This window comes from Typopeltis vanoorti, chromosome 4, assembly GCF_054136105.1.
Source record: "Typopeltis vanoorti isolate ZY-2024b chromosome 4, IOZ_Tvanoo_1.0, whole genome shotgun sequence".
Classification (NCBI taxonomy): domain Eukaryota; kingdom Metazoa; phylum Arthropoda; class Arachnida; order Uropygi; family Thelyphonidae; genus Typopeltis; species Typopeltis vanoorti.
In genome coordinates, this window is record NC_143552.1 from 128,089,909 (window position 1) to 128,107,494 (window position 17,586).

At 35.8% G+C, this 17,586-nt stretch overlaps 1 protein-coding gene across 4 annotated transcripts in view; it reads right to left on the minus strand.

Annotated features, from left to right (window-relative positions):
* Positions 1 to 16,974, minus strand: part of LOC150107666 (ATP-dependent DNA/RNA helicase DHX36-like) — a 589,788-nt gene extending 572,814 nt beyond the window's left edge. For all 4 annotated transcript variants that reach the window (XM_090391452.1, XM_090391454.1, XM_090391451.1 and 1 more), the window contains exon 1: positions 16,366 to 16,974. Coding sequence is in view for 3 of the 4 variants with exons in the window: in XM_090391454.1 (XP_090247580.1) it covers positions 16,366 to 16,415 (50 nt within the window). In the remaining variant the exon portion in view is untranslated. The remainder of the gene's footprint in view (positions 1 to 16,365) is intronic.
* Positions 16,975 to 17,586: the final 612 nt, after the last annotated feature.

Genomic DNA, 17,586 nt, shown 5'->3' on the forward strand with positions numbered 1-17,586 from the left:
CAAAAAATCACAAGTAGATTTTTTTCATGGCTACAAAATAAATCTGACAATGAAATTGCTACAACTTCAGCAATTGCGATTCAAACTTCAATGAAGAAGAAAACTCCAAGCAAGCTACACAACTTTTCAACGAAAACGTAGAAACTGCGGAATTCATCGAAAAAGATGCGTCTGATTATACAAACGTTTTGGATACAGCAAATAATGATGAAAACTATAATAATGATGGTGATCAAGTGAATATAAATGATCCAGGTTTGTGGCCAAATATTATAACTGATAATTTTAGATTATTTTGTGTTAAAACCGGACCTAAACAACATCATCAAGATGCATTCGATAAGAATGTTGAAGGTAGGTCATTTTCCACATCGTACTATTTAAAAAAAAAAATGCCAAATCGTGAAACTCAGCTTCGCAGCTAGTTAGTTTACTCAAAAGCTCAAGAGTCAGTATTTTGCTTTTGTTGTGTATTATTTTCCAAAAGAAGAGGAAAATATCAATCAACACGATTTTATATGGTTTTATTAAATGGTGAAAACTGTCATCTGTAATTCGAGATCATGAGCTTTCTGTTGGTCACTTTAATTCTTTTATTGCTTAGCAAGAATTATTAAAAAAGGCTTAATTTATGTTCGACTGCTGACAGAACAAATCAAATTAATATAAATAAAGAAATGGAACATCTAAAATTACTATTCCAAAGAATTGTAGATGTAATTCTATTTTTAGCAAGTAATAATCTGTCATTTCGAGGATCCCATGAAACAATAGGAACGCCGAACAACGGAAATTTTTTAAGTTTAATAGAATTATTAAGTAAATATGATTCTGTGCTAATGGATCATGTAAACAGAATTAAAAATACGAAAAAAAGAATTGTGTATCATTTGGCGCATAGATTTCAAGAGGAAATTATTGCTGCATTAGGTAATGAAGTCCTTAATAAAATTAAAGACGATATAAAAGCAGCCATATATTACAGCATCCAAATGGATTGTACTTCTGATATTTCTCACAAGGAACAAACTTTAATAATTATTAGATATGTAAATTTTGTAGACAAAAAATTAATTATAAATGAGTCATTTATAGGATTTATTGAAGTAACTAATGTGACTGGTGAAGGACTAGCAAATTCGCTTTTAAAAAGAATAGGTGAGCTTGATTTAGATATTGTGAACTGTAGAGAGCAAGCATACGATAGCGGTAGCAATATGAAGGGAACATATAAAGGCGTAAAATCTAGAATAATTAGTTTAAACCCTCATGCAATTTATGTACCTTGCTTATCACATTCTTTTAATTTGATAATTTGTGATGCTGCTTCCAGTAGTATATATTATAAAAAAATGTTTGGAATATTGCAACGTTTATATTGCGTAGTTTCTGCATCTACAAAAAGGTGGGAAATTATACAAAAGCATTTAAATATTACGCTTAAACCATTGTGTGATACTCGATGGGAAGCCAAAGTAGACACAGTCAAAGCAATGTATACACAGTTTGAACAAACTTATAATGCCTTAGAAGAATTTATTGGTGCAATTAACGATAACAGCAATATCCAAAGCTAAAAGTCTACTAGATTCATTACAAGAAATGCCATTTATTTTAAGCTTATCGGTGTGGCTTACAATATTGTCAAAAATTAATAGTATCAACAAACTATTTCAAGCAAAAACAATTGTTCATGACTCTGCTTTTAATTTAGTGAATAAAATTAAAAACGAAATCCAAAATTTAAGATCAAAATTTAACACATTTTTAGACAACACAAAAATGATGGCACGAAACTTGAATATTTCCGAAGACTTCACTGAAAAAAGAATTCGAAAAAGAAAAGGATTATTTTCCAAACTAGCAGAAGATGAAGTTTTTACTAAACATGGTAGAGGAATTTAGATGTCACTTTTTCAACGTTGATTGCTACTGTTATTGTACAAATAGATGAGAGATTTAAAAATATACCCAATGTTATTTCTTATTTTAAATTAATCACTGATATGAAAACATTAGAAAAAAATGAACTAGAAAACTGCTCAAGGGATTTTGTAAAATATTATAGTAAAGATGTAAATGAAGACTCATCATCATCAAATACCTGCCATGTACCCTCAAGGGGTGTACAGGATATGATAGTACTACATGAAAAAAATTACATCATTATTAATTTCCTATCTACAATTTTCCTCCAAATCAGTCTGTTACTTGTCAAGACTCAAACATTATCAGATCTTATATTTCTATCGTCTAAGGTACTTTGTACCCTATCAATCCACCTATATCTTGGTCTTCCTCTGGGTCGTTTTGCTGCCAACCTGGCAGAACACTTGTTTTGCTAATCTTTCCTCGCCCATTCTGCTTAAGTGACCATACCACCTGAGATTAGCTCTGCTAACGCATTCCTGGATGCTGACAATGTCAAGTTCTTTCCTAATATCCTCGTTTTTAATATGATATTGCCATTGATGCCATCTGTTCATGCCTATAATCTTTCTCAGGACGCTCATATCTGTAGTCTCTAGTCTTTGGTCAAGTGTTTTACTTCTGACCCAGCTCTCAGATCCATAAGTAAAACTGGTTTGAAAACTGTCTTGTATACAGCTAATTTAGTATTTGTATCGGCAAATAGCTATTTGCCGATACATACTATTCTCATCATCTTTTGCATCCCTTGGTCTATAGAAGCATCCAACTGGATATTTTGTTATGCTGTCCTCTATCTCACACCAGATAGCCTCAAATATGCTATTTTCAGTGGCCTGCTGAACTTCTACTCTCTTTGATTGCAGTTCATCAGCTATCATCAATAACACTCCTGCCTCATTCTTTTCTCTCTACCCCCCCTCCCCAAGAAATCTCTATCCTACATCAATAATCTCATTCATTTGCATATGAAATCTTTGTATTCGAATATCCAATGAAATAAGACTTAATCCTTGAGAAAGTTACACACATCAGTGTAAAAAAAAAATTAAACCACATCATTCTCTCCAACTGTCTTCCCAAACACACATGGTCTCCCCAAAATGCATAAGCAAGATAACCCTCTTTAGACCTAGTACTGTTGGGAAAGACTGATCCACTTAGAAGCTGGCCAAACAGAAGATTGTTATCTTGTTAATAATGAAAAAGCATTTTTATATAAAATGCATGAGCATATGGGTTTAAGACTACATTGCGAGTGATCAGTGTACTTCGCGCTCTTGTAAATTGGTGATTTTTATTTGTTGCATTGAGTTTTTCCCTTAGAAAATTTGTGTTTTATAGTATATTAGTGTAGACTTCCATGTTTTTAGAGTATTGAGATATTGCAATATTAAATATACTTTTAAATGGCACCAAAAATGCACAAGAAACATAACGCTAAGAAAAGTGAAATCAAGAACAAGAACACTTGAACCACTAAATAAGTTATTGACGATACTGAGGAGGATACTGAAAATGGGTTAACTTCCAAAATTGTGAACTTAAAGCAGACAATGCCAAAATTATAGAAAGTCAAGCAGCATTTAAATGAACATAGGGAGGATAAAAAAATTAAGCTGCAAAATAAGAAACAACAAAGCTCAGAATCAGGGAAGTAAGTAGCATTGATTTTAAAAATAGATATTATTTGGTACGTGGACTCCACCATAAAATATGCTATTGCTGAACGGGTTATAACTTCAAGGTTTCCTGGAGCAAAAATTAAAAATTAGGCAGATGCAATTGAAAAACAGAAATGAAAAGTAAAAGCGATCAAAACCAGTTCAATATGAGAGAGAATAAGTTCAATATGAGAGAGGATTATGAAAGAGTTGTTGGAAGGAGTAAGAGTGAGAAAATGAAAATCGTAAGCTTATTACCTAAATATTATTATTATTACAGGCAACTCCAAGGAGTCCTTAGACTCATCGAGGGAGGCCCTAAACATCATGATAAATATGACAAAAATGAATTAAGAAGAAGGGCTATGATGGCAAACAATTTGCCATCATAGCCCTTCTTCACACAGCCTACACTTGAATACACTATCAGGAGTCTTGAAAAACTAATAACTGGTATGAGACCTAACAAAATGCGTCATGAAAACTAAATTATAATGGGAGGAATGGTGAGATTCTGTGTGTGTTAATAATGGAAATGTGCATTATCATGGAAAAGATTACGAGGAGAAAACAAATTCAATTTTGTGTTAGCCTGTTTGGAACCATCAAGCATGTGCAAAGATGTCTGCATAAATGAGATACTAGATAAGAACAGAGATCTGCAAGTTGTCCAGTGGTATCACACAGACTACAGACAAGAGTATACAAAAAAAAGCATGCATTTACCTTATTATATATGTACACAAATGTTAGGAGTATCAGAAACAAAGGGGTAGAGATGATGCCTTGGTCAATATGCATTTGCAAAACCTGCCTATCAGAAGTAGCCATAATAACTTGTATAAAAGGTAAAGGGTAGCGCATTTTTAGGAAGAATAAACAGGATAGGAGAGAAGGCACATGTTATTAATGATACTGAATGACTTGAATCCAGTTATTGTTGAGACCTATGACTGTAATACTAGTAACAGTTTTTCATCTGACAGTGAGTTTAAAGCCATCTGGTGTGAGGTGGAGGTTAACAAGGTCAAATACGTAGTAGACTGTAGTTGCAGACTTAGTGGTGGAATGGTTGCTAGTAACGAAGAAATGCTTCACCAAATAAAGATAATGGGTGCAAAAAGAGTACTTGTAATGGAGGACTTTAATTATCCAAACAATGATTGGGTAGCAGTAAAATCTCATGAGAAGAATGAATTTGAATTGTTGCAAGATAACTTCCTCAATCAGCAAGTGACAGAAGGAACTCAAGGTCAAACAGTGTTAGATTTGATTATAGGTCAGAGGGGTCTTCAGTTAAAGGCATGACTATTCTGCCATTAGTTGGTAACAGTGATTGTGCAATACTCACTTGGGAAGCAGCTAAGTTTATGGATATTCCATTTAGAAATGATTACATGCAAGAAATATCTACATAGCAAGAAATTATGACTGAGGAGTGTGCTGGATTCTGCAATATGGTAAAGTTGTTGGATGGGAAGGATATTAATAGTGCATGGGCAGTGTTTAATAATACTTAAATGATGCAATATCATGGTATTTCTTCCACAAAATGATGTGGAAGAAATACCATGAGCATAAGGATGATGTTCATTATGAAAAGTAAAAGCAGCAAGCGAGAAGAGTCACAACTGTTGTATGAAAAGCTAAATCTGAGTATGAAAACACACTGGCTCTGCAAGCTAAGGAACAACCCCAAAGTATTCTATCGTTATGCTGCAAGTAAAAAAAACAATGAATATAAAAGAATAACTATTATTAGTTATTCTTTTATATTCATATGGTGTGAGGGTGACAGATACAGAAGAGGTTGTTCAACAACTGAGTGCTCATTTTGCTAAAAGCTATCAACCTGATGTATGCTACATTGCACTCACTGCTACCTCTTTGCTGAATGAAGAAACTCAAGTGTGAGGAGGAGTTATTAGAGCTACATACTTAATAAGAATTCAGCAATACAGACTGATGAAATATCAGCATTGATGCTAAAAGTGTGTTCAGCTGAACTGGCTATTGTTTGATTAGGACATATAATTAGAGTCTGAGAACATGGAAGATTTCACAGGAGTAGAAAGAATGAATAGTAAGCCCATTGCTACTGCTATCTTCGAATTGTAGAGGAACTATTTTGCCTTCTTTCTCCTATCTTAGAACCAGTTCATTTAAATTTCAATACTGGCCATTTAATTTAATGGTCTCTTGAATGTAATCCAAAAATTATATCGTCATCAAAATTTTGCAACATGTTAAGCACCTCTGGTTCACGTATTATTACTCCCACATCAGTCAATGTCACACCAGACTCTTGAAGCATACACCCGTGTCATATTCACCAGTCTCGTTACATTATCTCAACTTGGATGATATGGCAAAAAAAGAGGTGATATAATTGAGACAAACAAATGACTGAAAGGTTTTTACAAGAATAATACAGACATAATTTTTCAGAAAACGTTTGGTTGTGGAAGAACTAGAAGTCATCCTTGGAAACTGACCAAGAGGTAGCTAACAGGGTGTGAGTGTGCATATTATTATTGTCAGGACTAGATTTTTTGCTTGGAGAGTGATAAATAAGTGGATAGGTTGCAAGAGTCTGTGGTGGGTGCCATGACTGTGAATAAGTTCAAAGCAAAATATGATAGATACTGCTTGAATGTTGGACAGTGTTTAACATGATGTTTAGGACCTCTCTTGATGAGTCTAAGGACTCCATGAAGTAGCCAACAACAATAATAATAATTAAATTAACAATATAGAGAAAGCAATTCAAAAACAGAAAAGAAAAGTAAATGAGATTGTAATTGTAACAGGTACTAAACTTAACTAGCGATAAGTTCAGTATGAGCGAGGACATGAAAGGGTTGTTGGAAGAGGTGAGAGTGAAGAGGGAAGAAAGTGAGAATCATCAACCTCGATATGATAAAAATAAATTAAGAAGGACAATGATTCGATACGTAGACTGCATAGAAGGAATGGTTGTGAGTTTTTGGATGTGTGGAGTGAGTTTGAGGGAAGATTAATTTGTATAAGAGGGATGGCCTACACTTGAATGTGTTTGGTATCAGGAGCCTAGAAAAACTAATAACTGGTATGAGATCTCTAACACAGAAAATCAGGGAAATTAAATTATAAAGAGAGAAATGGTGACAATGTGAGTGTGAGAGCGACAATGTTGTATAACTCTGTTAATGAAGGGAATGAGCTTTGTCATGGAAATGAGGACAAGGAAAGAACAATTTAGACTTTGTGTTCATCTGGTTCGGACCAATCAAATGTGTGCAAAGATGTCTACTTGCATAAGGCACTAGAGAAGAATAGAGATCTACAAGTTGTCCAACTGTGTCATGCAGACTGCAGACACGAGTATACAAAAGAAAATGCAGGTGGATTGTTATGTCTGTACACGAATGCTAGGAGTATCAGAAACAAAGGGGTACAGTTTGATGCCTTAGTCAATATGTTTGGACCTCAGATAGTAGGCATTGGTGAGACTTAGCTATCAGAATCAGACATACTAACTTTTATTGAGTATAAGGGTACAGTATTTTTAGGAGGAATAGAGATAGAGAGAATAGGAGAGGAGGGGGCATGCTGCTAATGATATGGGATGGCTTGAATACATTTAGAGTTCAGACTTATGATTGTAATACTACTACTAACTCAAGTGGCAATGAGTTTGAAGCTATCTGGTGTGAGGTGGAAAACAGTGTGGTGTTGTTAGATACCTGGAGGATTAGTTGCTAGTGATGAAGAAATGCATCACCAAATAGAAAAGATGAGTATGAAAAGAGTAATCATAACAGGAGACTTGAATTATCCAAATATTGATTGGGTAGCAGTAGAATCTCAGGAGAAGAATGAAAATGCATTTACTGAGCTGTTGCAAGGCAATTTCCTCAAGCAGCATGCGACAGAAGGAACTCAAGGTCAAACGTTTAGACATAACTATTCTACCTCCAGTTGGCGACAGTGATCATGAGGTACTCACTTGGGATGTGACTAAGTTCATAAATGTTTCATTCAGAAAATGTTACATACTGAACTACAAAGCAAGAAATTATGAAAAACTGAGGAGTATACTGAGTTCAGTGGAATGGAATCAGTTGCTGGATGGGAAGAATATTGACAGTGCATAGGAAGCATTTAAACAATACTTAAATGATGTAATATCAGAATGTGTCCCGAGAGCTCGAAGAATAAATAGGATAGGAATCATATGGATGTGTAATCTTATTAAGCAAGAGATTTGTAGGAAAAGGATGATGTGGGAGGAATACAGCTTGAATAAGGATGATGTTGGTTATAAAAATTATAAGAAGCTGGCTAGAATAGTCAAAACTGTTGTACGGAAAGCAAAGTAAGAGTATGAAAAGAAATTTCCTCTGCATGCTAACAACAACCTACAAGAATCCTATCAATATGCTGCAAGTAAAAAAGAAAGAAAGAATGAATATGAAAGAATAACTCTTCTAAATGCAGACGGCATGAGGGTTGCAGATGCAGAAGAGACTGTTCAACTAATGAGTGCCCATTTTGTTAAAGCTATCAACCTGGAGTATGCAACACTGAGCTCACTGCTACCTCTTCACTGGATGAAGAAACTCAGGTGTATGAGGATGAGGTATTAGAGCCTATTGCACAAACAACAGGGACTGATGGGATATCAGTACGTGTCCTAGAAGAGTGTTCAGCTAACTGGCTATTATTTTGCTCAGGCTGTTTAATGCAAGTTGGAACAGGGAAAATTCTGCAGGAATGGAAAGAATGCATAGTAATTCCTTTGCACAAGGGTTGTGCAAAGACCAACATATCCAGGGACTGACCAATCAGTATCATGAGTGGTTGTGAAGATGTTGGAAAAATGGGTTACAGCTGCATTTAGAAATGGGTTGACAGTGAATCTCTACTTTGCAATGAGCAACACGGATTTACTAAGGGTGAAGGTCATATTTTAGCAAGTTGCTCACATTCTATAAACCATTGAACAAGACAAGCGAAACAGTTTGGATTTTGCTAAGGCTTTTGACAGAATGCAGCATGGTAGATTATTGCATAAATTGGAGAATATGGGATTGGATTATAAAATATTAGCATAGTTAAGAGGATGGCTAACTGACAGATATAAAAAAGTGGTATATGGCGGATGCAAGTCTGGAAAATTTAAGGTAACCAGTGGTGTACTAAAGGATCAGTGCTGTTTAATCTGTACATTAATACTGGGAAGGATTTGACAAGTGAGATACAGCTATTTGCTGATGATGTAAAGATAGGTAGGGTAATCAGGAATTCTGCTGATATGCAGTACTTGCAAAATTATCGGAATGGGCTAGAACTGTGGGCATGGTAAAATGAATGTCAGTTCAATATCAGTAAATGTAAAGTCATTCACTTCAGCATGATTAGATATCCAGTGTCGTATTATACTCGTGGAATTATGCTAGAAGAAACTGATGAGGCTAGGGATCTTGGAGTGTTAGTAGACAGGAAGTTCAGGGGCCATATAGCAAAGATTGCAAATACAACTCAAAAGATAATTGTAATGCTGAAATGAACCTTCACATGTCATTTTGCCTCTTTACAAGGCCTTGATAAGACCTCATTTGGACTATTGTACACAGGTCTAGTCTCCTGGTTTCTGATGTGATTCTGATATAGTGGAGAGAGAGAGAGAGAGAGAGAGTGCAAAGGAGAGTATTAAAAATGATATCAGGATTGCAGAATATTGATTATGAAGGCAGATTGAGAATTTGTAGACTGCAGACACTAGCAAACAGTAGAAAGAGAGGTGATATGATTCAGACTTACAAACTTCTGAAAGTCATACAGGATTTCAACTGATGGAATTTTTCAATTTATGGAGGGTGGCAGAAGGACAAGAGGGCATCCTTGGAAGTTGAGAATGAATGCTGCTAAGAAGAGGGTGGGTACTAGATTTTTCTCTCATAGGGTGGTGTATGATTGGAATGGATTGCCATTGGATGTTGTGAGTGCAAACAGTGTGAATGAATTCAAGAATAAGTATGATAGCTGGTGTGCATAGCATATGGCCTCCCTTGATAAGTCCTTGACTCTCTGTAGGTCTCTCTTAATAATAATAACTGTCCATCAGCAACTCTCTAATCCAGATCCTCAGATTCATATCTCGATTGCCATTTTCTCCAATTTATGCAATAGAAGTCTATGTGGAATCTTGTCAAATTTTTTTGCAAAGTGTAGCAATACTACTGAGTACCCATTTCACTTATGCATCTCCATTGTCACTTTACTATGAAAATTAACTACATTACTAAAGCCAGACCTACCTTCACAAAACCTTGTTGTACCATGTAGAGTATCATATTCCTATTCACCTACTATATTCTGTCTTTCAACGATTTCTCCAATACCTTAACTACTACTCCTGAGATACAACTTTCCCATAATGAGGCTTAAGCGCCTCTGTAGCGCAATTGGAAGAACGACGGTACGTTGTGCCTTTCAATTAGAAAAGATCTAAGTTTGATTCTCATCATGCCGGAAGGAATCTTTATATGGACTTTTTCAATTAAAGGTGAGTTAGCCAATCTCATACGGAGGTAGCAGGGTTTTTTCTCCCGGAAACTTTGGTTTTTCATCCCGCATACAGACAAATCGGCCCTTCAGAACACACGCAATTTACAGGCAAAAAATACTAGCGGTGGTCGTTGTGGGCAGTAGATGGCATTGCTGTAGGCAACTGGTAGTAGAGGTTCTGTGTAGTAGTGCAAGTTGTACAGTACAGTAGGTGTCCTGCGATGAGTCTTCAGACACCTTGGAGGTGTCACGAATAATAATAATAAATTAAACAGCTTGGTCAGAGGAGATGATAATTCCCTTGGTAATTCTCGTTATACACCTGTTCTGAAAAATTATATACAATATTTTAGAACAGGTTTGGTGGTAGGAGAACTAGAGACCATCCTTAGAAATTGAGCAATAGTGTAGTTAGTAGGGATGTCAGGACCAGATGTTTTGCTTGAAGAGTGGTAAATAAGTGGAAGAGGCTACCAGAATCTGTTGTAGGTGTCTTGACTGTGAATGAATTCAAAGCAAAGTATGATAGATACTGCATGAATGTTGGATAGTGCTTGGCATGATGTTTTGGACCTCCATTGATGGGTCTACAGACTCCGTGGAGTCAGTCAAAAATATATCAGCTAATGCCTTTTTATTCCCATATAGGGAGTAGGCGAGACCGTTTTAGCCCTATCTAACTTTTGGAGACTGAGTGGGGAATTCAATCTCCACTGGTACACAATCAGAGATAGTTGGCCCTAGGCCAACTATCTCTGATTAAGCGGCATGCAGTGAAGAGAGATGGCTCAACAAGTGCCGCCATCTCATCGTCCCTAACACAATATATTTAATGTCTGAAATAATATGGGTTCTATGGTCAATTTTCTTCATTTTATGGAACGAAAACCCGAGTTTCTAGGAGAAAAAAAAAAAAAAAAAGCTTACCCGTGCCAGAGATTGACTAACTCAGGAACCAGTCGAAAAAAGGATTAGAAAAATTTCTTCTGGTTGCCGACTAGATTCGAAAGCAAGTCTTCCTTCGTGCAGACAAGCGCTGTGATGTGCAAATGCCACAACCACTGAATTACACAGGCTCTCAAGCTCCACCTGGCACCCAGTCGTCTCGCATTGCGGATCGATGCTCGGGTTCCCAAAACTGAACAATACTGAGTAGTCAATAATAATAATAATATGTACACTCACAATATGATCTCTCAGTACTACTGCTTCTATCATGTTCTTACAATCTGTATTCATTATCCTTCCATAAACATTTCTTCTTTTATTTGTCACATAGTGAAAAATTTTTTTCACTATGTGACCTCTCAATAATCTCAAATCAGATTATGAGAGGCCATTCCCTCTCATAATCTGATTTTGACTTCCTTACCATGATATTCACTATTCTTGCCTGTGCTTTTCATAAATGTGTTGATCACTTCTTATATTTCCACCAGTACTGTTTCTTTTTTTACAGGTCCTGCTTAATGATGCAATTCATCCATTTTATTCTTATTATTATTACAGCAACTCCTAGGAGTCCTTAGACCCATCAAGGGAGGCCCTAAGCATCATGTCAAGAACTATCCAACATTTGTGCAGTATCTAACATACTTTGCTTTGAACTCATTCAGTCATGGGTTAGAGTTTAAGTAAATAAATAAATAATTTTAAAAAATCCTTACTTTACCAAGGTACTAATGCATTATATGACTTTTCAGTGAGGATCACATTATAAAAAAAATAAAAATCAGTATTGCCATAGGTCTAGCTCCTACTGGTGAGACTGCAATAAAGCAGGTGCAAACTTTGTTTGCTCACACTTGGATAAAGGATTAAACTAAATGTATTAGTCTAACTAAGTGGAAAGAAACTTCCAACATCTTTCTCTAAATCCAGAGTAATTTAATAATAAGGTGAAACACCTTTTGGCAACTCATATAGGTAAATACACTTCTTCTTCTGCAGCTATTCCCACTTAAGCAGGATCGCTGTTTGCTGTTTGTGATGAGTCTCCTCCACAACCTCCTGTCTTGGGCTGCAGCCACATCCAAGTTCTTCATCCTCAAGTCCTCCTCCACCATCTCCCTCCATCTCTCCTTTGACCGTCCGTGCTTCCTCTTCCCCTACACATCCATCTGCATGACCTTTCTTCCCACATACTCTTCTTCCCTCCTCATCACATGACCAAACCATCTCAACCTTGCCTCCTGTATCTTTGCTCCTAAGTTCGTAACTTTTACCGTTCCTCTTACATAATCATTTCTCAGACGATCCTTTCTGGTCACACTACACATTCACCTAAGCATTCTCATCTCTGCTACCTCCATCCTGCTGATGTTATTTTTCCTCAGGGCCACAGTTTCCATAGAATACGTCATAGCTGGTCTCACTACTGTCCTGTAGATTTTGCCTTTGAGATTGATCTGTAGTCTCTTATCACATAGCACTCCAGCCATCTCTCTCTCTCTCTCTCTCTCCAGTTCCTCCATCCTGCATCCCACTTCCTTCTCATCCTCACCATCCTCTTTCATTGTTGAACCTAAGTATCTAAAGTCACTGACCTTTCTGATGACATTTCCTTCCAGCTCTAGATCTGTCTCCTGGCTGCCATCCACTTTGCAACACATATACTCAGTCTTACCTCTGCTCAGTCTCATACCTCTCTTTACCAGTACTTTCCTCCAACTTTCCAGTTTAGCAGCCACTTCTTCTCTTGATTCTGCACACAGCATAATGTCATCTGCACACAACATAGTCCAAGATGCATCTTCTCTCACCTCCTCCATCACAATATTAAACAGGAACAGACTTAATGCTGACCCTTGATGCAAGCCAACTGTCACTGGAAAACTTTCTGTCTCTCCCAGGCAGGTTCAAATGCTTGTTTTCACATTTCTGTACATCTCCTGCACCAATCTGACATATTTCTCCGGTAACTTCTTCTCCCTTAAATACCTCCAGACTTCTTGCCTTGGCACTCTATCATAAGCTTTTTCCAGATCAATAAAAACCAGATGTAGCTCCTATTGCTTCTCTCGAAACTTTTCCATTATCTGTCGTAACCCAAAGATAGCATCTGTCGTCGATCGACCAGGCATGAAGCCAAATTGCTCCTTTGCAATCTCCACCTGCTTCCTCAGTCTTCCATCAAGAACCCTCTCTAGGATCTTCATTGTGTGGGACATCAACTTTATTCCTCTGTAATTCTTACAGTCTTGGGCATCCTCTTTAATCTTGTAGATGGGGACAAGAGTACTTTCCTTCCATTCCTCAGGTATATTATCCTGTTGACAAATATTTATTAACAGGTCCCACAGCAGGTCAATTCCCTCTTCCCCTAGTGCCTTCCATGCCTCCACTGGGATCCTGTCAGGGCCTACCGATTTTCCATTCTTCATCCTCTTTACAGCTTCCTTCACTTCCACTCTACTAATGTTCTGCACCATCCCCTCATTAGGCTCCCCATCTTCTCTGTGAGTCCTTGTATTTTCTTCATTCAAATACACTAGTGGCCAAAATTATGGAAAAAGTGTATTTTTGAGGTTTGATGGCTCATAACACCACTTTCTTTCGTGTAATACCATAAAATTATATATCAATGGAAAGAAATTTAATCAAGAATGTAATGCAACAAAGTTTGTTCAGTTATGTGAACAAAGAATTTCATTTGATATTTTTCATTGGAACAAACATTTGGGTATAACCAGAAACCTTTGGTTTCTGGTTATACTCAAATAACCAGAAAAAAGAAGCACAACTTGCTTAGGTTGACATGAAGTAGCTTTCCTTCATTTGAATGAAGCCAATGAGCATGAGTGTTTAGAGAGCCAATCAGATGTCATCTTGTTTTGGCAATGAACCAATAAGGTCACAGTATTGATGTCATGTATTGGAGCTGAGAGGAGGACATTTGTCAGTGTATTATTTGACTGCTATCAAGTTGGTTGGTTTTTTTTGTGTTCTTTCATTTAGTGAGCTTGTAAAACATAATAAAATTAAAGAAATGGTGCAAAGAGTTGACCGGTCACCCAGAAAGTGATGTAAAATAGTACTATTAAGTGAACAAGGCTACAGTTATGAAGAAATTAGAAGAAAAATTGGTGGAAACTTAACCAAAGGTGGCATTTCTAAATTTTTGAAGAGGTATAAGGAGACTCAGTCACCACAAAACCAGACTGGTAAAAGCAGGAAAGGGTGCACAACAGCAAGTGATGATAGAAGAATTGAGAGACTGTGCCTACGTGACAGAAGAAAATCATCTGGGTGCATACAAGATGAAATGGTGCAATACAATGTGAAGTTGAGTGCAAGGACTGTTCGGTGCAGACTGCAGGAATTTGGTCTAAATGCTAGAATTCCACGAAAAAATCCATTTTTATTTCTTAAACAAAGGTGGAAAAGATTAAACTGGGCTAAAACCAATGTTAACTGGACAGCAGAACAATGGGACAGTGTTATTTGGAGTGATGAGACCAAAATCTCCCTGTTTAGTAGTGATGGCATAAAATATGTAAGGAGAAGAATTGGAGATTTGCATCCTGATTACATTACACCTACCATGAAACACCCACTTAGTGTTATGATCTGGGGTAGTATGACATCAAAAGGTGTGGGCAGAATTTGCGTGATTAATGGGAATATAAATGTCCAAAAATACATAAATGAAATACTTGAGCCCAAACTGAAGCCTTCTGCACATGATCTTTTCCAAGGTAATGAAGCACTTATATTTCAACAGAATTCAGTTCCATGTCATGTTGCTGCTGTGTGCAAAAAGTGGTTTCAGGATAATCATATTCCACTGCTGGAATGTCCTGGGAATAGCCCAGACCTTAACCCAATCGAAAATCTATGGAACCGACTAAAGAAACTTGTTAGTCAGAAGCAACCCACCAATAAAACCCAATTAATAGAAGCAATAATTCAATCTTGGTTTCACATTATAACAGCTGCAGAACTAAAAAACTTGGTTCATTTCATGGGAAGGCATTGTAAGGCTGTAATTAATACTCAAGGTCACCCAACTAAGTATTAACTCACATTGTGAGAATTTTTGTATATCTCATTTTTTCTGTGTTTCACTTTTCTTCTTTATAACTGCTATTCTAATAAAAAAAATCCTTCATAAAAGTTATTGCATTACATTCTTGATTAAATCTTTCCATTGATATATAATTTTATGGTATTACTCAAAAAAAAAAGTGGTGTTATGAGCCATCAAACCTCAGAAATACACTTTTTCCAAAAGGTTTCCACACTTTTGGCCACTAGTGTATGACTTCTCCATTGCTTCCACCTTAGTATTACCACCTCTGGGTCTGGCTCCCACTGACAAGACCTCGATAAAGGTCGAAACTGGTGTGGGTAGTGGCCCTTCCCATAATGCATAGCATTATACATGTCTGCAAGGAGATGTGCTTTGCATTATGGGAGATACTAAGCCAAGGAGTGATGAGAACTTGGTCCATCTTTACCACGAGTTGCCTCAGTTCTGAAGATATTTCAGGCACAAACTTTGTTTGCTTACACTTGGATAAAGGATTAAACTAAATTTATTATGGATAGTGACCCCTTCACATAATAGGCAGCAAATACACATTCCAAAAGATTGTGTATTTCTTTGTACATTATGAGATAATGAGGAAACTGATGTGAGGTCAATATCCTCTATGTAGAAATAGTCTAGTCCTGAAGATACTTCATGTGTAAACTTTTTTCTTTATTCACATTTGGCTTAAGGATTAAGGTAAGTGTATAATTCTTGCAAAATATAATTTCTTTCTGGCATTAGTATACAGCTACAGCATAAATAATGCATACTGCTCAATAACAGAATAGTATAGAAAGAATAGAAATAGATTACTGAATAGGTAGGTTTGTATGATAAAAAATCAGTAGGGAAATCCATATGGAACATGACAGTACACAACAGTGTTCAAACTAATTTCAATATTTAAATCTAAAAGTCGGGTTAAAAAAAGACCCAGGAAATGACCACACATATATGCCAGTTCCAAGGGGAAAAGGGGGGAAGTGACTAAAACTAATACTAGAATAACTATGTACATTAAACTCAAAATCATACGTTGAACATAATGTGACATAACCAAGAGCAGTAATGCCGTAGAACATACACATATATTATGAATAACTTCGGAGCATTTTTAAAACCTGAAAAATACACTCATAGTCTACATATTTTACAAACATTTTCCTAAGAAATAAGAGGACTAACCTTAAAATCGTTCTAATCAGTAAACGCAAGGAAGCGCCACTCCAAATCATTGTTAACAAATTAATTAAAAATGCAATAGCATAAATTACTTCAGTTTATATGAACAGTGGATGAGGATATTTATGTAGAATATATGACGTTTCTTGTGACCGCAAAGATATAGTGTTTTTCATAAAAATAAATATATACTTTCATCACATAACACGTTTTAGAGCTTTCCAAATACCAATTAAATGGCCATTTAACGTTGAAGTTTCCAAAATACGAGTAAGAATAATTAAAAGTCCCGGCATTTTCTGTTGTCCAGAAGGTACTATACGTTCCGAGGCCAATCACATTTACTCAGAAACACAACATTTAGGAAAGTTTATTTTAAAAAAAATAAAACTACTTATACTGTGTTTAATTTATCTGCTGTATAAGATTTCATTTCTTAAAAAAAAAAAATCGTATGGTTAACAATGCATATTTCATCTATTAATTATACAGAGCGTTACTGAAACACCTCAAGAAGATAACTGAGTATCAACAAAATGATGCAATCACCCAGTAAGCAGCAGCTAGTGCCCACAGTAGAAAAATTCTCCTGCAAATTATCTCTCTCTTTTTTTTTTTATTCTTTTTTTAACTAAGATTCTTTAAAGTTGTATTTAGGAAATAAAACGACCATGAGCTAGTAAAATTTTCCAAACCAATTAGCGTTTTTCATACTTTCTCTCTCTTAAACCACAAAAGAATTAATTTTTTAAACCAATCACAACATTCAAAAAATAAAATAAATAAATAAAATGATGATAATGACGATAATAAATAAAAATATTATATATGAAATATCGAGACAACAATTTAACGATTACTAGTTTCAAGCATTCCGACAAAAATTTAAAAAAAAGAAAGAAAAAAGGGCACAATAGTTGCAGTAACTAGCTATACGATCAGAGAAAGGAAACACTCGATAGCACTAGGTATATCTACATGGTATATACAAAACATGTAAAAATTACTCGAGAGAAATGAGAAAGATTTAGATGTGTTTAATGAGTAAAAAGAGAATTTGTCCGAAGTGTAAGACAACATATAAGGGATATTTTGGTTTTCTTATAAATTATAAAGTTATAAAATTAATTTACAAATGTAACACATTTATTTTAAAATATTCTTAATATACAACAGTATAGAACACTCAACTGCGTACAAAATCATGTTAACACTTGTCGAAAC